The sequence below is a fragment of the Syngnathus floridae genome, chromosome 2 (genome assembly GCF_059516105.1).
Source record: "Syngnathus floridae isolate MCC-2025c chromosome 2, RoL_Sflo_1.0, whole genome shotgun sequence".
In the NCBI taxonomy this organism is placed as follows: Eukaryota; Metazoa; Chordata; class Actinopteri; order Syngnathiformes; family Syngnathidae; genus Syngnathus; species Syngnathus floridae.
In genome coordinates this window covers 27463551-27485665 of record NC_142414.1, presented here as the reverse complement: position 1 = coordinate 27485665, position 22115 = coordinate 27463551, and the positions used below count along the sequence as shown (strand labels likewise).

Here is a 22115-nt window from a genome sequence, read left to right as displayed (position 1 = left end):
AAAAGAGAACCATCCATTTGATAGGTCATGTGTTTGATGTTTGTGGGGTTGATTTCAAGCTTTCTTTTTTTAACTGTTCTTCTTTGCCAACCTTATCCAAGTATGTTTTATAGACTTTGCTCTGGGCATTGGAAGCAGTGTTCCCAAATAAATTGGAAGCATATACCGTCAAATCCCGTGGCTAATACACGCCGGTGTACAATAAGTCGATAACCTTAAAAGGTTTTTTCTCTCTGTACCCATGTTGAATACAATGCCCTGATTTGCTGGGATCTATCTACTTAACTGATACACACGATTAAACAGTGTCAAACTCACATGTTATTTGATTATTTGTATGACAGGCTGCCCGGTGTCAGTTGTTGATTCGTAGCGCCCTTAATCGGTGATTCAATGTTAGTTGACGATGCTGTTGAGTTGTTCAAGTCACTTTGTCACGCCAAGGGAGTCAAACTGAACGTTACGACAAAACACGCTTCCGGGTACAACTTCGAAAGAAGAGCATTCCTCGGCTAGTATTCGGTATGGTTTGGTTTCTTTTCAAATTGACCTTCGTACCACATTGACGGCATGAGGCATAGCATGTATTGTCTACGCACTGGGAAACATTAAAAATAAAAATCATCTTAGCAACCGTATACAATACCGACTTCATTGTTTGCATGAACCATTCAGAGTATATTATTTCAGCATTGATTGATTGATTGATTGATTGATTGATTGATTGAGTGATTGATTGATTGATTGCTTGCTTGCGTGCCGCAGCAGCAGCAGCAGCAGCAAAATGCCCAATGTGCCCATCGGCCCATCAGCTCCAGGACAGACTTGAATGAAAGACTTATCTCCTACTTGATTTGCGGGTGACATTGTCCATTCCCGCCCAGCGTGCCGACATGTCACATTGGTGGCTGCTCACAAGTCACCATTTTCCCCAAAACATGGACAAATGGATGTTTGAGATGCCACTAGGTACCCATTGAAAGACGCGCACGGATGGATGAGTCATCGGGGCTGTAAATGAAATGAAAGCTGTCCCTCTGTGGGGAAGAGCCACAAACATATCACAGTTTAATATGCTTGAACAGGATCAGACAAAGAGCAATAAATGGCCCGGGAGTTAGTTGCTCATTAAGTCATACGAGCAGAGATGGAAATGGAAAGTGGGGCTGTTTTACACTCTGTCCTTCCTTTCTCATTTAGACACGAGTCACTTGCTTTTAGCAATCTATTACAACGACCTGGGCTGGCTTTGATTCGCCTTTTTGTCTTCTTGGTGACTTTGCAGAGCCGGACTGTAAGTGAGCGCCTTTGTGCGGACTTTCATTTGCATGCTCACCAAATAGCAACATGGATGACGACGACAACAACAACAACAGACTCGGATGACACTTTTGTCTTAAAGTTCTCCTTTTCCAGGCATTTGCCATTTAATCGTTCCTTCCCGTACTCTATTCAGCTTAATCAAATTCTGCTTCTCATGTGAACGTTATTGAAAGCATTTCATTTGCCAATTAGCCAGCTGTTCCCCAGTTAAATAATGAATATGCTAATTGTAAAACTGGGGGATATGTTGTCTTTTGAGTTGCAGCAGTAACAATTATACAACTCGGAGATATCAACACTCGTGCGTGCTGTTTGTGTGCTTGGAATTTTTTTTTTTTTTTTTTTTGCATTCCATTCGCCACACCGGCGCAGTCTAATGAGCTCCAAAACAAAAGCTGTATCCAAAGTTGTGAAGACAATACTGCCTCCTGTCTGAGTTTTTTTTTTTTTTGTCATTGTTATTCAAGATGTTTGCAGCGGTGTAGAACTGCACGCCGTATTTTTTTCCAGCCAGCAAAATAAGGATGCTACAATTTCCACATGTCGTGCATAAGAGCCCTTGTGGGGGTGTACGTAATGATGTATACTGTGCATGCGCATGCGAAGAAGAACAAAAATGCTTCCCTTTGACAACATCAAAGTTACGTCTGTTGGCAGTGCGTGCACGCACACGCACGCACGCGCACGCACGCACGCACACACACGCACACTGCTGTCATCCATCAGCACATGCATGAGAATTGGCATGCGAGCACAGTGACAGATGCTTCCTCAAATGCTTAAAGCAAGATTCAGATGCACTCTGCTGGATTAATACGCACGTAGCGTCGCTTGAAAATGTACCATCTCCCGGCCCGTTAATTACAAGCGTCAGCCACCGAGGCGCATGCTTTGATACGTGATTTATGAGCACAGGTTGGCAAACAACTTCCAAGTGCAACGTGGTCATGCATGAAAATAGACAGAGAAAAATCAATATGGACTTTTGAAAATTCCAGGGCAATGTCCAGCAGCATTTTCATATCCAATAGCGCTTGTATCGCACCAATCTTTCACACATGTCATTTGTCTGTAAATGATTCAGTCGTCATAAATCTCCATAAACCAAAACAATTGTTTTCGCCGACCAGACACAAATGTCGAAACTGAACAAAACAAATGTCACGTCTGCTTTGATTTGTATCCTTCGTGCGGCCATCATTTGCAAGCGTTTCGGATATGTCAGAGGAAAGAGCTCATTGAGGGATATTTCGGACACCATTGCACCCAATGCAAGCCGAGTTGCTCGGCCGAGTCACGGCGACAGGTGGTGGTGGTGGTGGTGGTGGTGGCGGCGGCTTCTGTCAGAGGGTGAGCAAGAGACACATTATACAAATACATTCCAAATAGAAAGTAAAGAGCTACAATGAAGCCAAAGACGGGCGGGGTCGGCGTGGATGAGAGAAGGATTCGTTGACTCAACGGGGAATGAATCGACACGTTTGTTAAGTGGATAAAACACGGAGATTTTCACTCATCGTCCCAATGGGTTGCGTTGCAGCGGCTTGAAAAGTTACATTCCGCAATTTTCCCAATAGCATCAATCGAGCCATTCGCCTCTCTGGAAATGCTAATGGCACCACCCGTCTGTTTGTTATCCCCCAGGAAGCAGGAAGTCGTCTGCAAACAAGCCAACAGATGGATTAAGAAATAAAAAGTCATTTTACATGTCAACTCTGTGGCATCCATCGTAAGTCCTTAAAGCATGACTCAAACACATGTAACGCTGCCATCAATTTTTACAGTCTTGTAAAATGACGACTTGAATCCGTCGTCGTATGTTCCCATTGAAAGAAACAATAGAACATGGTTATCCATTCCTCACCACAATGAAATGGTTTGGAATATGAACTCTAGTGAATTGTAGTGGAGAAAAAACATGCAGTCATAGAATATCATGAATTCAACGGTTCGTGCCGCATGATGAATTCATTAAGCTGCTCATTTATGCTATGTTAAATAGAAATGTACAACTGCACAATAGTAACGGTTATTATTTTTTTTGCCAAGGACACAGTATGCCTTTGAGTTGTGATGTATTGTCTGTATACACCTTTCGTTGTCCCATTTTGAATTCCAAAATGTCTTGCCGGAATGAAAACGCCACTGCAACAGTGATGCATTTAGTTAGCCCATCTTGCTTTCGTTGGCATATGTATGTGTTTGTTTTAAAAGCACAATGTGTAAATCTATTTCATATTTAGTTTACAGAAAACTTCCAACTGGGAGTGGCAATAACCCACTTGAAGCTAGCACTTGGCTTTTTTTTTCATTAAATATGACAAACTGCTGCTTGCTGTCACCATGTTGTACGTGTCGGGGTTTTTTTTTGTTTGTTTTTTTGTTTTTTTTATGTTCTCAAATCAAGACCCCCCAAAAAAAAGCTCAAAAAGGAGTACATTTTAGCACTCGAAGGTTAAGGTACCAGTGTAGGGTTGAACTGTTTTGAACTTTGTTTTTTAATGATCTGAGTTTTGTTTTCTCACTATTGTTATTGTGACTTAAAATGGGATTTTTCTTTTAACATTGTTATTATTCTCAGCAGTATATTTGTTTGCCTGTGTTTTGTGCCACTTTTTCATTTTAGAAATCATTTTAATGATTAATAATGACCTGTTCTCAGTTTCTGTATTTCTGTCTATTTTTAGAAAATAGGTGAAAGTGTGCAAAAGTTGTGAAAGAAAAACACCTCGCGCGCCTCATATGCATCAAATGTTGTTGTTTTTTTTTTTTTTTTTTTGAGGGAATAACGAATCGAGTTTATGCAGGCTGCAGTGCGTGGGCATGAGCTCAACATTTAGAACGAATTCTGATTCCCTATCATGCGTTGTGGTAAGAAGAAAAGCGGCCATGAATCTGTTGCACGTCCACTCGATATTCGTGAATGAGGCCCGTTGTTCGAAGGTTCCAGAGGAAGTAGGAATAATTCAATTTTACCCGCGGACCACTTAACAGCCCCGACTCCGCTTTTATCACGGGATGTACCTTCCCAATTACGAGCCGGCTAAGCTGCGACCTCTTGCTTGCAAGCCAGACCCGGACATTTGCTCCTTTCACCTCATAGCCTCTTTTCTCCAGGCTGGAGGACAACCGCTAACCTCCTCTTTGTACCTGAACGCATCTGCGGGGATTAGATAATGGCAACGCCATCGCCACCGGCAGAATACGAGCAGATCGTAACCTGTCGGCCTCCTGTGTTCTTTTCCGCCCGCAAAATGGAGGTAGCCAGCAGAAGGAGAACTCTCTTTGCGCACTGAGATGGAAATTTGTAAATTTGCATTTGCTCGGAAATACAAACACAATGTTGCGCTCTCGTGCTCACAAGAAGTCAAAGTCTGTTTTTACGAGTGTACTTGGGGACTCTTGTAATAGCGCAATTGTCAAAGTGAGTCTGAGTAGCCTGCTACTAAAAACAACACGCTTGGTCCCGGCGGATATAAGAAGAGTTTTGTGGCTCTTGTGCCTGGAGATAGCAAACTTACAGGTTATTACTTTGCGTAGTCTTTTGTCAACAGAAGAAGCAAACACACAGAGTTATCGTGAGCGCTGACTTGCTTCAGAAGGTCGTCATGGTGGATGACCCCCGGAGAAAATACAGCCCGTTCCGTCAGCTCTATTAGCGAGCACTTGAGGTTGCTGTGCAATTTGCATCGGAGCGCTGCAGGCTTTGATGTTGGATTCAATACGTTTGTCTTGAAAAATGGATTGTTGCACATGTCGGATTAGCACATCCTGCCTGGAAGCCCTTTTGCTTTTATTACTGAATCTATCTTCTCAGTCAGTCCACGCCACCTCCTCCTCCCGCCGTGGTTGCTCTGTAGAATCGATGTTTGTGTGAATGGCGGGAAGTAACCCCCCTCCCCTGCCCCCACCCCATCGGATGATTTTTTTTTTTTCTGATTATTTGTAGCCAACTGTGTTGTTTTTTACGAGTCTGTCAGGCCTCCCATCTCCTTTTCCCTTCCGACCATTAAAAAGACAAACATCAGTGGGAAAAGTAATCGTCCCGAGACATGCAATTCATGGGGGTTTTTTTTGGGTTATTCATTTTTGGGCAGTTTGAAGGTATCAGTCCCGTGACGGTAAAAGAATTCATGAACATATGAGATAAAGCGCTCGCTAATGACCAATGTTGGCCACATGCGGGTGAGAAAATCAAACGCTGCTGAGAAACACAAATGGTCATGGAGCAGAGATATGGAAAATAACTATTCGATTAGGTACAGTGGGATTGCCAGAACAACAAGGCAAGGCAAGGCAAGGCAAGGCAAGGCAGACCAAAAAACAAATGGATTCTCAATTTGGGACAAAAGCATTATCGTGCACCTGCGGGCTCCGGGCTTCTCGGGTTTCCATAAATATGAACACAATATCCAAGCAAATGGGATTTTTCTGATGCGGCGCTCCGCTCGAGCTGGCCGAGGAATTTTGCGATGGAGGATAAAGAGGAATTGTGCGTGCGTGCGTGCGTCTTCCACGGGGTGAAAAGTGCGTGTCCTCACATTGGCTCCAAATTCCTTCAACATCTAGAAGTTCATTCGGCGAGCAATCGCTGACCTCAATTCTTTCCATTCTTGCGGTTGATTTCACGACGGCCGACGATGCTGAGTCCGTTGTTTAAGTGTTTGACGGAAGGCTATTTGGGGAAAATAACTGTCATTATCTTGCCGCTTCCTAACGTGACAATAACGTCAAGGTTACGGTGCTCACTTGGTTCCCGACGACGCCTGTTTTGATTTGTGTGAAATCAAAGAAAATAAATTAAAATAAAACAAAAGGAGTCGCTGGGTTAATCAGGCTTCGACAAAAAAAGCAGAAGCGACAGCTGACATTGGAAGTAGAAAGAGCTCCTTATGCAAAATGTCACATTTCCTCTGACGTGCCTGATCATCTTGATTCCATTTCTTGCTGTTTTCATTGGAATCTTTCTGTTCGTATCTCAGCCAGGATGTTTGTTTGTAGCGTCTCTGCCTGCTTTCATCTTCTCTCGTCTTTGTTTCTGAGCATTAGTGAGAAGAGTTTGACGCTCCAATATTTGCTCCGTAATGATGATAAAAGCCGACCTAAACGCGTGATGAGAACTATGTCATCGCAGTGAAAGCAAACAGTCGAAATTAATTAGGCGGTGACTCAAAATATTGCCGCGTTTATTGTAACTAATAACGCTCATAGGGTTTTAATTTCAGTCATTCAACAAATTAAACAGGAAAAATAAAAAAGTTTCAAACGCCTCGGAGGATGATGAACTTTCATAGACTCCGACCTCCAGGCTCATTTCATTAATTAACCGACTGCATGAATTGCACACTCAGCTGCTGTGATGAGCCACAAATCCCAACATAAAAATAGAGTTAATAACAGTGAAATCTTCGAGGGGAGGGAGCATCGCCACCGGCCTGCTTTTTCCTTCACTCTTCAAAAAAAAAAAAAAAAAAAAAAAACGAGAGAGATATTTGCTTGAGTTTTGGTAGGGTGTCTTTCTTTGTGTTGAAAACATACTTGTGGCTTTACCCTCGATTGGATACGATTATCTAATATAAGTGTGGTCCATTTTGAATTCTTATTTTCTAATTTAGATATATTATCTAAGTGTGGTCCATTTTTAATTCTTATTTTTTAATTTATATATATAGATACTATTTTTTAATTTTCAATCAGACAATCAGTATGTAAGTTTTTGCAAACATGAAATTTGATCACGGCAGTCTTCCGAAATCTAGTTTCCTGTTACGCATCTTCCGCGTGCATCCATCGGCTGTAAGTGCCTCCTTCACGCTGTGCTCAGTGAAGGGCAACAGAACGTCGAGCAGCTTTAGGAGCCGTCGCACTCAGCGGGGTCAGCTCATCCAGCACAATGTAGTCAAAGAATAGATTTGATGCACGGCCATGATAGCTTGAAAGATGATCATGGACACGACTTTTGCAGAAACTTGGATGGAATGTGCGGGATTCTGGTTTTCTTCATTGATCGTTAGTCTCTTATTAATGCTGCACATTGTTGACCACTGTGTTGTACACAAGCTCAGCGTTTGTTACTTTTGTGTTTGTTTGTTTTTGTTACCGGAATAACCCTGTTAAAGGAAACCTCCCAAAACGCATTGCGTCGGTAAAGAAGCTTGTAACGGCTGCACGCAGTCAGTCCCACAAAGGCTGTCTTTGTAAGACGTCCCTCGGCAAAGCCTTAGTCAAGCATTTCAAGGTTGTCGTTTAATCAAACAAAGTCTTTTGACAAGTAATAGCATCGATAACTTCCCGCTAATCTCAACACTCATTTATCTTCTTTGTACATACATGACAGCGTCCTTTGGGCTTTGTGTCCCTCTACTGCCCCCTGTGTGTTGGCAGCGGTATATCATGGGCATGCCTAGACTCACTTTGCTTTTGGCCATGAGGAAGCGAGAGTTAATCACCACTTGAGTATTATTCACCGTGAGCGTATTACCTCTTGGGGAAAAAGAAGGTGGTGGGGGGAACACAGCTATAATCAAGAATGACTCGCAGCTCATCCTGGCTGTTGCCATGCAAACAGTTTTTCCATTTTCTTTCTGCATTTTGGCATCTTTCAGATGCAAGAGCGCTGCCTCCAACGGCAAGCTTTCTGTCTCACTCCGGTGAATGGATGTTCGTTCACTCAACTGTCTTATGGCCTGACATTGATAAGCTCTCTATTTGTGTTGTCATTCTAATCAACTCAGCATCACAAGGGTTTTTTTCTTTGAAATTGGTAGTGATACTGGTCTATTTGTGACTTTATGTACACTACTGTTCAAAATGTCTGTATTTCTAAAATTACTATTTTTCAATGAGGACGGACGGACGGACGGATGACATTAAACTAAGAATACACTCTATCCAATATTAATGTGTTAAATGACGATTCTAGCTGCAAACATCGGTTTTTGAATGCAATATCTACATAGGTGTAGAAAGGCCCATTTCCAGTAACCATCCTTCGAGTGTGGTCCATTGGGTTTGCTAATTGTGTTAGAAGGCTAACGGATGACTCGAAAACCCTTGAATGTTCGCATTCCCGGAAATTGTTCTCGGCAAATGCGTTAAACTGTTATACAACATGTGATCAGCTCAGCCGTAACTAAGTATTTCTGTCCCCCCCCCCCCTCTCTTTTCTTTCCTCTGTCTGTGCGTCACAGCTATCCTGCAGGTTTCCATTTCTTTGAGCAAGGTGGAGTTAAGTGTTGGAGAGTCCAAGTTCTTCATCTGCACAGGTAGAAAACGCCGCCGCCGCCGCCGCCGCTGCTGTGTGCATGTGTGTTTCCATGCATCGTATGTTTGGTGACTGGTTGTATCGGCACAGTGGGGGGGTCTGTTTGTTCTTTTGATGACAGTAAACAGCAGCTCCATGCTCCCCATATGGTGAGTGACATTTCGACCCCGCCGGGTGTCTCCCCCTCCCTCCCTCCCTCCCTCATTGTTCCCCTTCTAAATGGTCATGAAGAGAGTCCAGCGCTGGCAGGTCCAAGCCACCTCCCGCTGTTTGCCTCTTCACTTCTGCCAGCCAGCCAGCCAGCCAGCTCACAAACAAGCGTAGCCTGAAAAGAGCGTTGGAGGTGTGCGATAAGAAGCTCTTCTTGACACCGCAGGCTGTCTCGCTCACTCGCTCGCTCGCTCGCTCGCTCACTCATCCTCGGCCTTACTGTATTTAAATGCAATGTGGCCAACTAGAGGCCTTAGCCACTTACACAAACAGTCTTTACCCCGAATGTAATGTTGGAGGCTTTTATGGGCTTGCTTGCATAACATTGGCGTGTCCTAAGGAGTAATTACAATCATCAAATTCTAACCAACGTATTCGAAAAAGCAGAGAGCAATACGTTCAATTCATCCAGACTGGAATTAGTACATCATCCAAATATTTTGGGCATAATTGCAAGTGTGTATGAGCAGAAATCAGTTTGACCATGTTAAAAAAAAAAAAAAAAAAAAAAACTGCGGAAAAATGCTGACGGTGTATTCCAAAGCAAAGACAGTTGAAAAGGTTTTACAGGATTTTAACAAGAAGTCAATGCAAGCATGGGTGAAATGCAAATAAGAAAAAGTGGCGTGACAAAAGGTTAACCATACGAGACAGGAGTAAAACAAATAGAGGATGACAACAGGTACGAACCAAAACTCACAGCTAAAAAGCGAGCAGCACAGAACGTGAAAAATTGAAATCCTCAGTAAAAGCAAACAGAAAACTGACGAGAAGCTGGCGAAACAAGCACAAAGGTGACGAGGGTGACAAGCAAACATCAACTTTCCTTCCATCTCTCCTGCATCGACAGCAGCGGGCGGGAGAGTAAAACAGAAGGGGGAAAAAAAATGGATTGTGACAATAACAAACAAAATGGACACGCTGATAAAAGTTCGATCTGAGTGGGTAATGATTTAAAAAAAGAAGAAAGAAAAAAGGCTACCAGAGAAGAAGAGGCGCCAATCATCAAATAAAATCATTGCGCTTGGCTGGCTGACGCCAAAGAGCATTTATGCGATGTAAAACAAGCGGGTCCGGCCGAGCGAGAGGCTCAGCGTGACAGATATGGCTTAGGGAGGTGGTTAAAGTGACATTATGTAACCTCTCCAATTACCGCTGTGGCATCACGCCAAAACAAGCGTCAGCTGCTCAAACACATCACAGGTGGCGGGCGCCATCTTTGTTTGCCTGTGCTTTGTAAGAAATGAACCGCCGTTTAACATGTGACTGCAGATAAGTACAGATAAATGGTTGCTAAGCGAACGATGAGATGCTTTGTCGTTAGAAAATGATTTGAAAAACAAAGATGCTTGAAACAGTGGTTATGAATGGAAGAAAATGATCTGAAACATTTGCTTTGAAACAAAGATGCTTGAAAAAGTGGCTCTGAATGAAGTCAGCCATTTTGTTTTGTTTTTTAACTCAAATGGACATTTAAGATTTTGCTTTTTAAAATGGATCATTAGCATACACTCTTTTCTTTCTTTCGCTTTTAAATTGCTGGTGAATTTATTGTGCTTTTCGACGCAGTAAATCTGCCTTGCCTTGTGAGATGTTGTCTTTTTATGTAAGGCTGCTTTAGATCTCAGCACGGCAGTCAAATAGTACAGGTTGTCCTGCTTGTAATTAAAAGAATATTTTCTATAAATTGTTGTTGGCAGGGTCTAGCAGTAGGCTTCATCAGCTAACTGTCAGCTGTCAGGGTACTGTGAAAGAAAGCCAATCGATCGTAATGGCAGAGCTTATGCAGATTTGAAGAGATGTCTGGCAGGGTTTTGCGCAAGTTGCGAGGCGCTCGGAACGGCGTGAAACCTAACGCACTACGCCACACATCTCTGTCTTGTCACATTATGTGCGAATGAAATACCATCTTGCATGTGGTGTCAATTTCAACATATTTACCTGTCACGTCGGGTGCGAGATGACGAGAGGTGATAGGATGCTAACAGGCAGAGCGCCGCAGATCAGCAGGAATACTGTGAGCTGAGCAAAATCATTTGAGAATCTTTTGCTCGTGTCATCGCAATTGGGATTCATGAGCTTCAAGCGCATTGTCTCGTTGAGATCAGTGGATGAGGGAGCCCAACGGAATTGTATCAAATGTTAATTGTGGACATTTCTAGCCTCTTTTAATCCAACCAGAGTGGCATTAACTCAATTTGGTATTATTAGTCAAGTTTGACTCAACCTAAAGTGCTGTAAGTAGTCCATTCTTCTTGTGGCGCAAGTGGCATGCTAAATGAGCAAGCTAGCATGTAACCCACCAGGAGTATTTCTTCTGCTATCATTTCTTCTTCTACTATCATTTGGCCATTGGCAAATATAGAACGTGTGGCGCATGACCACCACCACCACCACCACCAGCACCAGCACCTTCTTCTACTAGCATCCGCCACCAGACGAACAAAAAAAGACCCCAAAGTGTTGGAGGCTAATGCAAGGCAATGGCGGAATTGGAAACATTTTGGGATCCAGAAACCATGTGACATGGATTCAACCCATGCCTTGTGTGTTACTTCCGCCAGTTGGACGAAGGATATACAGTAGAACGGTCGCTGTCTAATAATCACCTTGTAGCCATCTTGACACCGTTCTGACGTTTGCTTTTTTGCAGCGATTGGCGAGCCGGTGAGGCTGGAGTGGTACAATCCTCAGGGCGAGCGCATCGTGGCCTCCAAGCGAATGGCCTTGCACACGGAGGCCTCGCGATCCCGGCTCATCATCTACAACGCCATTGTGGAGGACGCCGGCATCTACCGCTGCCAGGCCACTGAAGCCAGCGGTCGCATGGCAGAGGCATCAGTGGTGTTGGAGATTTACCGTAAGCTCGACACACCCTTCTCTATTTACTGCTCAGAGCGTGCGACGCTAGCTAATAATCCCGTCGCAGCTCGAGGAATCTGCATATTTTGGTGATTCGGAAACCGTTTTATGTCCATGTGTAGGATTACGTGTGTCTATGTTCCCTCTTTGTCTTGTAATTAAAGTCTAATGACTTGGAGCCACGCCAAGGGACTCTGATCCTGCCAGGCATAATGAGGGATACTATGCCACTGAGGCTAGCCTTCCTTGCTGGGTCAGCAAGGAAAAACCTAATGTTATCAGGCGCAAAGGAAGGGGGGGGGGGGGGGACGTGGAGTGTTGTTCAGTATTTACACAGACAATTCCATTGTGAGAGCAAAATCAAATCAAAACAGTATAGAAATAAAGGGGATGCTTAGTTGCCGTTTTGAATGTGTGCAAAGATGCAATGCAGTAAAAGTGGCCACAGCAGAACTAAAATACAAACGGCTTCGCAAGGTCATTTTGTGCTTGACCAAAAGAACGCAGTGCTCAAGATGTCCATTGTACAAGGATGAAAGGACATGGGATGAATGACCATGTAGGCACTATGCATTGACAGGTAAATAAGTATCATGTTTTAAGATCAACAAAGATTTTTTAGTCATTGTGATTTTGATCATCAAAAGAACTGTGATTATTAGTTTTTTCCATAATCTCCCAACCCCACTATTTTCTCACCCAAATGCCCTCTGATTCTTTTTTGAACGGTTGATTGTAATTGCTGTTATTTAAGGAGGCATTCAAATGCACTGAAGGAAAAAAAAAAAAAAAAAAACTGTTGAATTCAGTCCAAATACATATTTTAGTCGAATATTACAGAAATGCACCTAAAACTCAGAAGCTTTTGCTTTGGGCAACCAATTGATGAAATTCATCAAAACCTTTTTGTTTTTTTTACTTATTTACATTTTAGTTCCATGTGCTGAAAAGAAACGATTTTTTTGTTAATCATCAAATTTGGATCATGCCAGAACATATCAGTGGTTTTTGTAACATATCGCGAAGAAATCAAGTGAGATAAGTCCGATATCGCAAACCGACCGAGAACATCAGTTCATGCTTCCCTTACTTGATACACTCAGCGCCTGTACTGGCAAAAATATACGTACGTGAAGAAAAAAAACTCACCTTAACCAAGAGTACCCACACATACATACACACTGATACTCTGATCTTAATGCATGATCCACTTTCAATGAGCCGTTGCCGGGGACATCGCAGCCTCAATTTCACCTGCCGCTGTTAGCTCCTAAAAAACCTCGTTTCCATAGCAACCAACCATCAGTCGCTCCAGCCCTCAGCGCACATCTACATGAAAGTCTACCTGAAGCCTCAGCAAAAGAGCCCTCAGGCAACGGGCCAGCCAGGAGCCTATTCAGTGTCTGACATGAAATTCATTGGCGGCGAGAGGAAAAGTGTCGACATCCTGTCATGATGTTCTGACACCACCATGACGGCTGCCTCGAATCTTGCCGCCCCTAACTGGCACCTGCATCCAGAAGGGGGGAAGGAAAAAAAAAAAAACCCACACAGACGTGCGAAGAGATTGAGTTACAGATTGATTGCTGCTACCTGTGAGCTAACGTGTAAGCTAATTCGTAAGGCAACAGATCCTGCCATGAGGCCAATAGATGTGTCGTGTCTGTGTGCGGCCGCTACACCGTTGCTTGTTTCCCTGGCGCTCTGAGCCTCTCGTCCGGAGGAGGAGGATGGCGGCGGCGGCGGCGGCGGTGACGCAAGCAAAAAGGAATGAGCCTTTGAGTCCTCGACAGCAGCACAAGCAGCAAATAAGAGGAAGAACAGCAAGAGATAAATCATAAGAAAGCAGCCGAATGAATGACAAATACGCGCGGTGGCGGCTTCAACTTAACGACAGTGCTGACATGCCAGACACGTACGCAGGCAGGCAGGCAGCTAGGCAGCCAGCCAGCCAGCCAGCCAGACGGATGGGAAAGCAGCTTGACATAAATCTAGCTGCAAAATGCTAATGGTGTAGCCTGTTAATGGACAAGACCGAGAGGGGAGCGTTGCTTGATGCATGCGTGGCTTCCAAATGCAACTGAGGGGGGATTTGCAGGTGGTTGCCTCAAGGTGTCAACACACGGCTGAATCTTTTTACAATCCATTATTCCATCAATTAATCGAGTAATCCCCTCCATATGCTATAAATCATGTTTTTTTCCCCCAGTCCTAGTCTTGGAGGACCTGATGTCCAAGCATCTCAGATTTGTCACAGTGCCAGGGGTTGAAGTCGAGTGATTTTAGTCTCTACAAGGCCCCCCTCGAGAAATATAAAAAAAAAAAAAATGCTGTACTGTATGTCGACATCCGCCGCGATTGGCAGTGTGCTTGCTTGAGTAGGTAGCACTTGCACTTTCCATTTCTTTTTAATTTTGGCCTACAAAGTCAGCGGTAATGGGATTAGCTTGCATTTCATTTTAGTGAGTGGAAAAGCACACATCAACCACAGAAGAGTCCAAGGTGAAAAATGAAGATCCAGCTCCTTCTATCCAAAGTACCATTAGCGTCCTTTTTACAATCTCCTGGTATTTTTGGGACCGAAAACAAAGCAAACTTTTGCACAATACGTCCATGTTTGACTGTATAACCAACGTTGCCACTTGGAAAAAAAGTCGACAATCTGGTTTGATCTGGCAGAGAGGCTGACTTTTCGAGACATCCAGTCGCCGCAGGAATTCCGCTACGGTGATACGGCGGAGGTGGTATGTGATGTCATCAGCTCGCCGGTGCCGCAGGTGGTGTGGTCCTACCAGGGGAGGGAGATCACTGAGGAACGCCACAGTAAGTTGAAATGAGGCCCAAAAAAAGAAAGCATGCGTGTCCATTTGATCGGTTAAACGTCTGCCAAAGATTGACTGAGCATTTTCTTTTGTCATTTTCATAAACATGCTTATCAGGCTGCTGGATGTTTTTCCCTTGTTTTTTGAAAATGTTTCCCCCTCCGCTGTGCGGTTCAGGCAGGTTCAAAGTGCTGACAAACAACAGCCTGCAGATCCACCGCGTGACCAAAGCGGACGAGGGAGTGTACCGCTGCGAGGCCAGCGTGGAGGCTCGCGGCGAGATCGACTATGTGGATATCGCCGTGGTGGTCAACGGTGAGTTGGATGAATGTCAACAACGTACCGTTTGGCAACGGTTATGTTTCCAGTCTCCTGTTATTGCTTTCGTGCGATTGGAAATGTCAAAAACGGCTTGGAGGTTTAAAAAAGATGAAGGATGGAATTTTGATTTCCTAATTTGTATTCATCTAGCGGCACATCATTCCTGTCTTGTAATGGTTGTGCTGCAGACTGTGCCTCATGTAGTCATATCTAATTGTCCTTTGAGCCTATGAAAACTAACAGTGACTAGTTTAAACACAAAGCATGTTTTGTTTTATGTTCAGTTTGTGAGAGATGAGACGAATGGGCAATTCCAGCCTCAACTTAGTAGGTTCATTGAAATCAAGGCAACAAAAATCCACAGTTTGAGATGTGCAGAGTATTTTCAGAAACCAACAGGAAGGAGCCAGTTTTATTTGGAGACTATTTTCTCTTTTCATTCCCTTTGTGTGGAAAAAAAAATCCCTATGAAAACAACAGAAACCTGAAACAGCAGAGTCCATTTCTATGGACAAGTGCCGCATGGCCATGACTGTATACAATCAGCTGGAGATAGAGCGGATGGCTCGGAGGCTCGGCTACATTAAGCACTTTTATCAATCAGCCGCTGCCGCTGCTGCTGCTGCTGCTGCTGCTGCTGCTGGGGGGCGTATAATAAACAAAGATGGAAGCGGGGGGAAAAGAAGCAGGCTTTTGTCTGAAGAGCCCAGGAGGAAGGTGGAAGAGGAACAAGCACTGTAGCTGCGCCGCTATGTATTGGCTATCCTCCCGACATTGGGATCAAAGTGGCTTTTCAAACAAATCTTTTTGACACGATAGCACCTCAAGGCATTTCACGCAAAGTCAAGTGGAAATGTAAAAACACGTGTTATCTGTTTTGAAACTTTGATTTCTTTTTTGCCCAACGTATCTTCTTGTACCACTTTGATCTGTGCGCTGTTAAAATAGTAGCGTGAACTCTGTCTGAACCTCAGGCATGTGTCCGTCGTCCTCCTCGCACTTCAATTTGGCTTGTAGCAACACGCGGTCGTGCTGTTTCGTCGACAGTGAGCCGGAGAAAGTGTCACTTTTGACTACTTCAGCAGCGTGTCAACGCACATTGCCAGAACCAGTCACGCGTAATAAGGGCAGGACGGAAGCTGCTTACGGTATACTTTTCTCCTTCCATTTGGTGTCATAAATATTCATACGTCTGTTGATAAGAGTACTGTTTTTCTGACATGGAAATTCAGCAAACATGGCGGGCGGCTCGGCCTGCCTGCCTGCCGTAGCTGCTGGTCTCCAGAGGACCGCGGGGGGTTGGTGTTTTGATGAGGCGGGCGGGGGTCAATCAACCTGAGGGCAACACAGCTAATAGGCTGCGGAACACCTCAGGAAGGAATCACACGGAAAAGCTGCAATAAGCCTTTCATCCACTGCATTAAAAATGTAGAGGAATGGGCTAAAACGCGGCTCAGATATGACATTCATCAAGGGATTTGTTGAGGCAAGTTCCTCCCAAGCAGCGATTGTTCAATCCCGGCTTAGAAGCTCATCGCTAGTTTCGGTCTTTGCCATTAAGTGCACGTTTGAGACGCTTTAATAAGATTGGGAAATGATCCTGCTGGCTAACAACATCAGTCAGCGCAATTTTTGTGCCAGAATGTGAAAAGGCGATGGACGGACGGACGGACGGACGGATGGAGTTTGAATGGATGGAGTTTGGACGGACGGACGGATGGCAGTAACATAATTCAACAGAATGTGCATATACACACGCATCCATGCCTGCAGCACACACACACACAAAGATGTGTTTAGTTTATGTGCAAATTCTAAACTGGTGTCCAGTAATGCTGGAAGATGTCATTTTCTTGCAAGCAAAATATGTCATCTTCCTGACGTCCCCTCTATCCTCCCCAGACATTGTTAGGTTGCCCACTCACTTGTAGTACTTTCATTCTTTTCAGCTGTCAAGACAAACAAATGGACTTGTCTGTCAAGATGGTCTTGTTTTATGTTTTGGGAACGCATTCCCAATAAACATGTGCAAAACATTGACCTGGACAAGCAAGGTTGAACCCAAACGTCAACAAGCGCTCCTGGACTCCTGAATGGACACAAATATCCTGCATGCGCAAGCACTGCGGAAAGATGGGTGGCAAATATGGACCAAGTCCATATTTGAATGAGCTTTCCTGTGGGTGGAATGTTTGGTGTCTGTTACATTTGGTGTTCCATTTAAAAGTGACTGTGCGCACTCTGGGAGCCGCTGTCGCTGCTTGTCGCCGCTGTCGCTGCTTGTCGCCGCTTGTGTGTGTGTGCGCGCGCGCAAGGACTTGTTTTGACAAGGTCCCAGCATCCCCTGAGTGCTCTCGTGACAGCCTTAAAAGCCTTCAGTCCACCAAACGACGCTTTGCTTTCTATCTTTCTTTCTTTCGCCGCTATGCGACGAAGCTCTGCGCTTAGTTTTCACATGCGTATTTGCTTTCACTTTCCATTCTTGAAGGTGGAATGGTGGTGTCCACATACTTTAGCCCAACTAATGGTGCTCGCTACCAAGTTAAATAAAAAAGTGCGAGTGCATGACTCTGGTGCACGTCCGTCCGTCCGTCCGTCCATATGTGCGGATGGACTTGGCGAAGAAGCATTTTGCAGTTGTAATGAGCGCAAGAAGGGTCGTGGCTTTGCTCTTTTGAAGCGCTGTGCCCAGTTAACAAGGAGTCCTCGAGGTCGCGTGTTGCAAAGGAATAGTCAGGAGCACTTGGGAGCAAAAATCGATTGGCTTAGAAATCGACGGTGATCACACCAAGCAGATGCTTGCTTCTCACAAGCGCGAGCAAAATTGCGACTACTCAGAGTGTTTGATTTTTCCTTTGACCACTTGTATAGCATGAAAGCTTTTGATACTTGATAAGTGAGCTCACTCGGACCTCTGCTTAATGCATGATTGGATCGGTGGTCTATGCCAGGGATTCTCAAAGAGTGGTACCGGTACACGGTACTGTCTTTTAGTTAGATAGCTAGCTAGCTAGCTAATGTTTATGATCCAACTTTTGTGTGCAATACATTTGAATTGAATCATTATTTTAATGCATTTTCGATTTTTCTTCTATTTAAGAATAGTGTTCAAATCTCTGATCTACAGCGTCACATTGACTCTTAGGTTTATGTTTCTATTTTTGATGGGGTTTTTGTTGTTGTTGTTGTTTTACTCGCCACTACAAAGTAGAACCGGAGAATTAATATCACCTTCACACTATTTGTTCAGCATTTTTCTCATGATCTATTCCAGGGAGACAGTTTCTTTCTTCTTAGTTGAAAAAATCATAGCTTGTTTGAAGGTCATTTATTTGGAAGAAAATGTTAATGAAGGTTCATTTGAAATCTCGACTCACGTTTCAGCAGGATCAATCGCAAATTGCACATTTGGTACTTTTGTGTCCAGTTGTGCACAGTTTTGGGTCGCCTTATTTTTCTGATGCGCTTCTTTTCCCATTGTGTCCGCAGTCCCCCCGGTTCTGTCCGTGACCCAACAGTCATTCAACGCCACCGCCGACTACCAGGAGTCGGTCACCTTTACTTGCATCACCTCCGGATCGCCCGACCCTGTGGTAACATGGCACAGGTATCTTCCACTCATTTTGCATCCCATTCACGGAAATCTCACAGCAGCTCTTGCCAAAACACCGCCGCCGTAGAATTTGTTTTCCCAAATGCGTCAATACTTCCTGCAGGTAAAACAAGGGGCTGCGGCACGGCACGGCACGGCACGCTGCTTATAGATCAAGTCGATCAACTTTTGAATTTATATTCCGTCCTCGCGCACAGGCCTCCCTCCCTCTCCAGCCGTCTAGTAATAGCACACGCTACTTTGGGAGCGGGGGTGTGAAAATGAGCGCCTGGAGAGCCTTTGACACCGCGCTGTCAGCTTTGCACCTCGTGCTCCGAAAATTAGCTCAATGAAAAGCAGCCATTTCCACGTGAGAGTCTATTGATAAAGGTGCTTGTTTCCTGTGGCGTGCTCAATTCTTTGATGCCGCTGGGCAGTAAAAGCGCCAGATTCATCCGAGCTGGCTTAGCATTGCTAATTGTTCCGCTTTGACGGTGCCACATGTCTACGCTGCAGCGTGTTGATGTCACGCTCGCGATACGTCAGTCAGGCATGGCACCGTTTCATCGGAAATGGCTTCCTCCAAAGACTGATTGGCGCACACGTTCAAGGCGAGACACTGGTAACACATTTACTACATCTGCATTCCATACTTATGCTAGCCTTGCATTTTGTCCTTAAGATACATTCATGAATTTTCAAATATTTTTTATATTATGCATCAGGATTTCATGGGATGAAGCTGCCGCTGCCAGCTGCGGCTACGATTTTTTTTTTTTTGGAGGACTGATACGTTGAATAAAACGGTGCGCTGCTGCCTCAGCAAACTTGGGCTGACCAGTTCCTTGCGGACCGATTACAGGACAGCCGTTTATTATGCACAAGTCAGGCAGGCTCACTCGTATACATCCTATTTTCACTTGAAAAACATCCAGGCTTCCCATCTTGAGGTGAAAGGATGTCGCGTGGCTTGTATAGAGAGAGCAAGATGCTGATTTTTACAACACTTCTCTGCCACTTCAAACACTCAAGAGATTTTGGAAATTTCTCGTCAACAATCATTGTATTATTATGATGATAACAATTATTATAATAACAGACGATGTGGGGACAGAACAGTCGTATCGATTTGTTTGAAAAACAACAACCAAAACTGAATCCGTCATATTGGGATGTACAGCAGCCCTTACAGCATCTCCGTTGTTTTTCTCCATTGTGTTCCTTTGAATATTCTTAAAAGATAGCTACTTTCTACGGGAATTCCCCCATGTAGGGACAAATAAAGGACTATCTAATGTAATTGAATCGAGCAAATATCCACTTTTACAGGTTACCATTTTGCAAGTCAAGTCATAGCGACTCCCCTGCCCTCACAAAGTTATTAATTGAACCTTTAAGTAAGCAAGCGTTTTCAGTCTCCCAGTTGCATTTCTTGTCTGCGGGATGTTTGGCCTCGCACCCATGCATCTTGAGTAATGGAGCTCCTGTCAGTCAGCATAATGACATCCACCGAGCCACCTGTCCCATGCTGCTCGTGCCCGAGATGAGCGCCCCCCCCCCCTCCGCTCTTTCATTTCCTCTTTGGCTCGCCAACGTTATTATTACTTGGCTTGGCTGTTTCCTCTGCTGACTTTCAATTATTTGTGCTCACTCTTCCTACAGGAGCTGGTGTCACAGCACTGCATTGTTTGCACGTGTGTGGGTGTGGGTGGGTGGGTGCGCGTGTGCGCGCGCGCGTGTCTCCCCTAAGTTCCCAGTATCTACCTTTCTCATTGGCATGCAACGCGTGACCTCGCACACAAGTCCATCAGCATATTCTATACTTGCTCCCTTATCACTTTTCAATTCAGTAGCACAATGGCGGCGCTTTGAAAAGAAAACAGGGTCCGGCTTCACATTGAATGCATCTTATCATTGCCATCAAATAAACAGGCTTGAATAAAAAAAAAGAAAAAGAAAAAAAATCATGCCTATTCTTTTTTTTTTTTTTTTTTTATTGTAAGAGCTGCAAACATGAATTTGTGTTTTGCTTTGTTGTAAGGCCTCAGATGTGTTTATAAACACACAGTCACACATGCAAACGCTGGCAGTTAACATTTTCTACAGATGCGATACAAAAGGCGTACCAAAAAAACAAAGTCATCCTGAGAAAACTGGCCAAAAAAAACTTTTTCCCAGAAGTCGAAAGACAAGTGAGCTTAGGAAATCGAAGCCGCCTCATACCGTGACGTGTGTGTGTGTGTGTGGGTGATGAAGATTATCAACGGCGTATTCCACACCACAGCCGAGGGCCGCCGGCAGCCGAGTGTAGCCAAAACACCCTTGTCAGCCTTGACACTCCCTGAGCAGAGGAAGAAGATCGCTCTGGCCGACAGAGTTTGACAACTTGGAGCACGTGTGGAGAATTGGGATGGAGGAGAGGGGTGGGGGGGCAGGCGGGCGGGCGGGAATTGAACCATTCACTCATGAAAGGTTCATTTCAAATAAACATTTGCTCTGTCTTTGCACAGGCAAGGCCAGCCACTGGAGCCGTCGGATCACTCCATTCGAAGTCAACTGCAAGGGGGGCGGAGCATAAAAGATTCATTTGAAAACTCAAACCATTTGCTCTGTCTTTGCATAGGAAAGGCCAGCGACTGGAGCCGTCGGATCAGTACATTCTAAGTCAACTGGAAGGGGGGCGGAGCATGCTCACCATCCGCAACATCCGTCAGGTTGACGGAGGCTTCTACTACTGCAAGTCTGCCAACAAGGCCGGCTCTCAGGAGATGGAGCTCTTCCTCAAAGTATTTGGTGAGTTCGCTCGGGCCAAGAGTGGAAAAATGGCCGTAGCGCTCAAGGTTGCGTGTACATCATATAACATCGAGTTTCTATTTCATAATATTTATCAAGGTGATGTATTCATCTGCGCTTCTGAGTCTTTTTTATAAACGATTTCAATTTACTATGGAGGAGGGGTCACCGACTGTAGTCCGACAGCGTATCTGCACCGTTTCAAATGTTGGCTCTGCTACGATACGCATGATCCAAATGATCGGAATCAACTTTGCTCATTCTTCAGAAGACAGACATGAAATGAAGAGCTTATGGGTGAGGAGAAGGCAATGTTTGAATTTGAATATGAAAAAACACATAGCCGCGAATACAAAGTGGCATTGTGGAAGCATATATTAGGTCAGACTGTGTAGACATGAGGGGGGGGGGGGGGGGGTGTTTGCTTCCAATCTAAATTTAGCCTTTGGGGTGGAAGCAAAGAACAAAACATTGCATCGTCTCTTACTGTCTGTCCCAAGCTGCTTCAAAATATTCCAATTTGACAAGAGCCTATTCTTTAAAAAAAATCTTTGCTTTTCCTCCATCAGCTCCATCTTTATTTTGTACGCAATTACAAATTCTCATTGCTGCTGGCATTGATCAACCCTGGATAATTTCATGTATTATTATTTATTTATTTCAATTTTTTTTATATTGACTTTTCATTTTGAGTTGCCTGTTTGCGAAAATGTATTTGGGTTTGTTTTTCGTGCGACTTTGCGCCTTGTGCACAAAAGTCAAAAGAGCTACAAATCTGAAACAAATTCACATACCTACGGCTCAACCGTAAATTTGAAAGTCTTCCCATAGTCATTTTTATATTGGAGCAATGAAAGCTTTCCTGCCGCCGGTGCAATCGCAGATGTTGTGTCGTTCCGTCTTTCAAAGGCTGTGGGATGTGACGTTC

At 44.3% G+C, this 22115-nt stretch overlaps 1 protein-coding gene across 16 annotated transcripts in view; it reads left to right on the top strand.

The window, feature by feature from the left end:
* Positions 1–22115, top strand: part of LOC148403007 (neural cell adhesion molecule 2-like) — a 177873-nt gene that overhangs the window by 112808 nt on the left and 42950 nt on the right. For 14 of the 16 annotated variants that reach the window (XR_015862981.1, XR_015862970.1, XR_015862968.1 and 11 more), the window contains 6 exons: positions 8514–8588; positions 11451–11657; positions 14339–14482; positions 14659–14796; positions 18292–18409; positions 21018–21187. Coding sequence is in view for 6 of the 16 variants with exons in the window: in XM_088398033.1 (XP_088254159.1) it covers positions 8514–8588; positions 11451–11657; positions 14339–14482; positions 14659–14796; positions 18292–18409; positions 21018–21187 (852 nt within the window). In the remaining 10 variants the exon portion in view is untranslated. Of the gene's footprint in view, positions 1–7128; positions 7333–8513; positions 8589–11450; positions 11658–14338; positions 14483–14658; positions 14797–18291; positions 18410–21017; positions 21188–22115 lie in introns of those variants that run through there. The other 2 variants (XR_015862979.1, XR_015862976.1) reach the window with 2 other exon arrangements.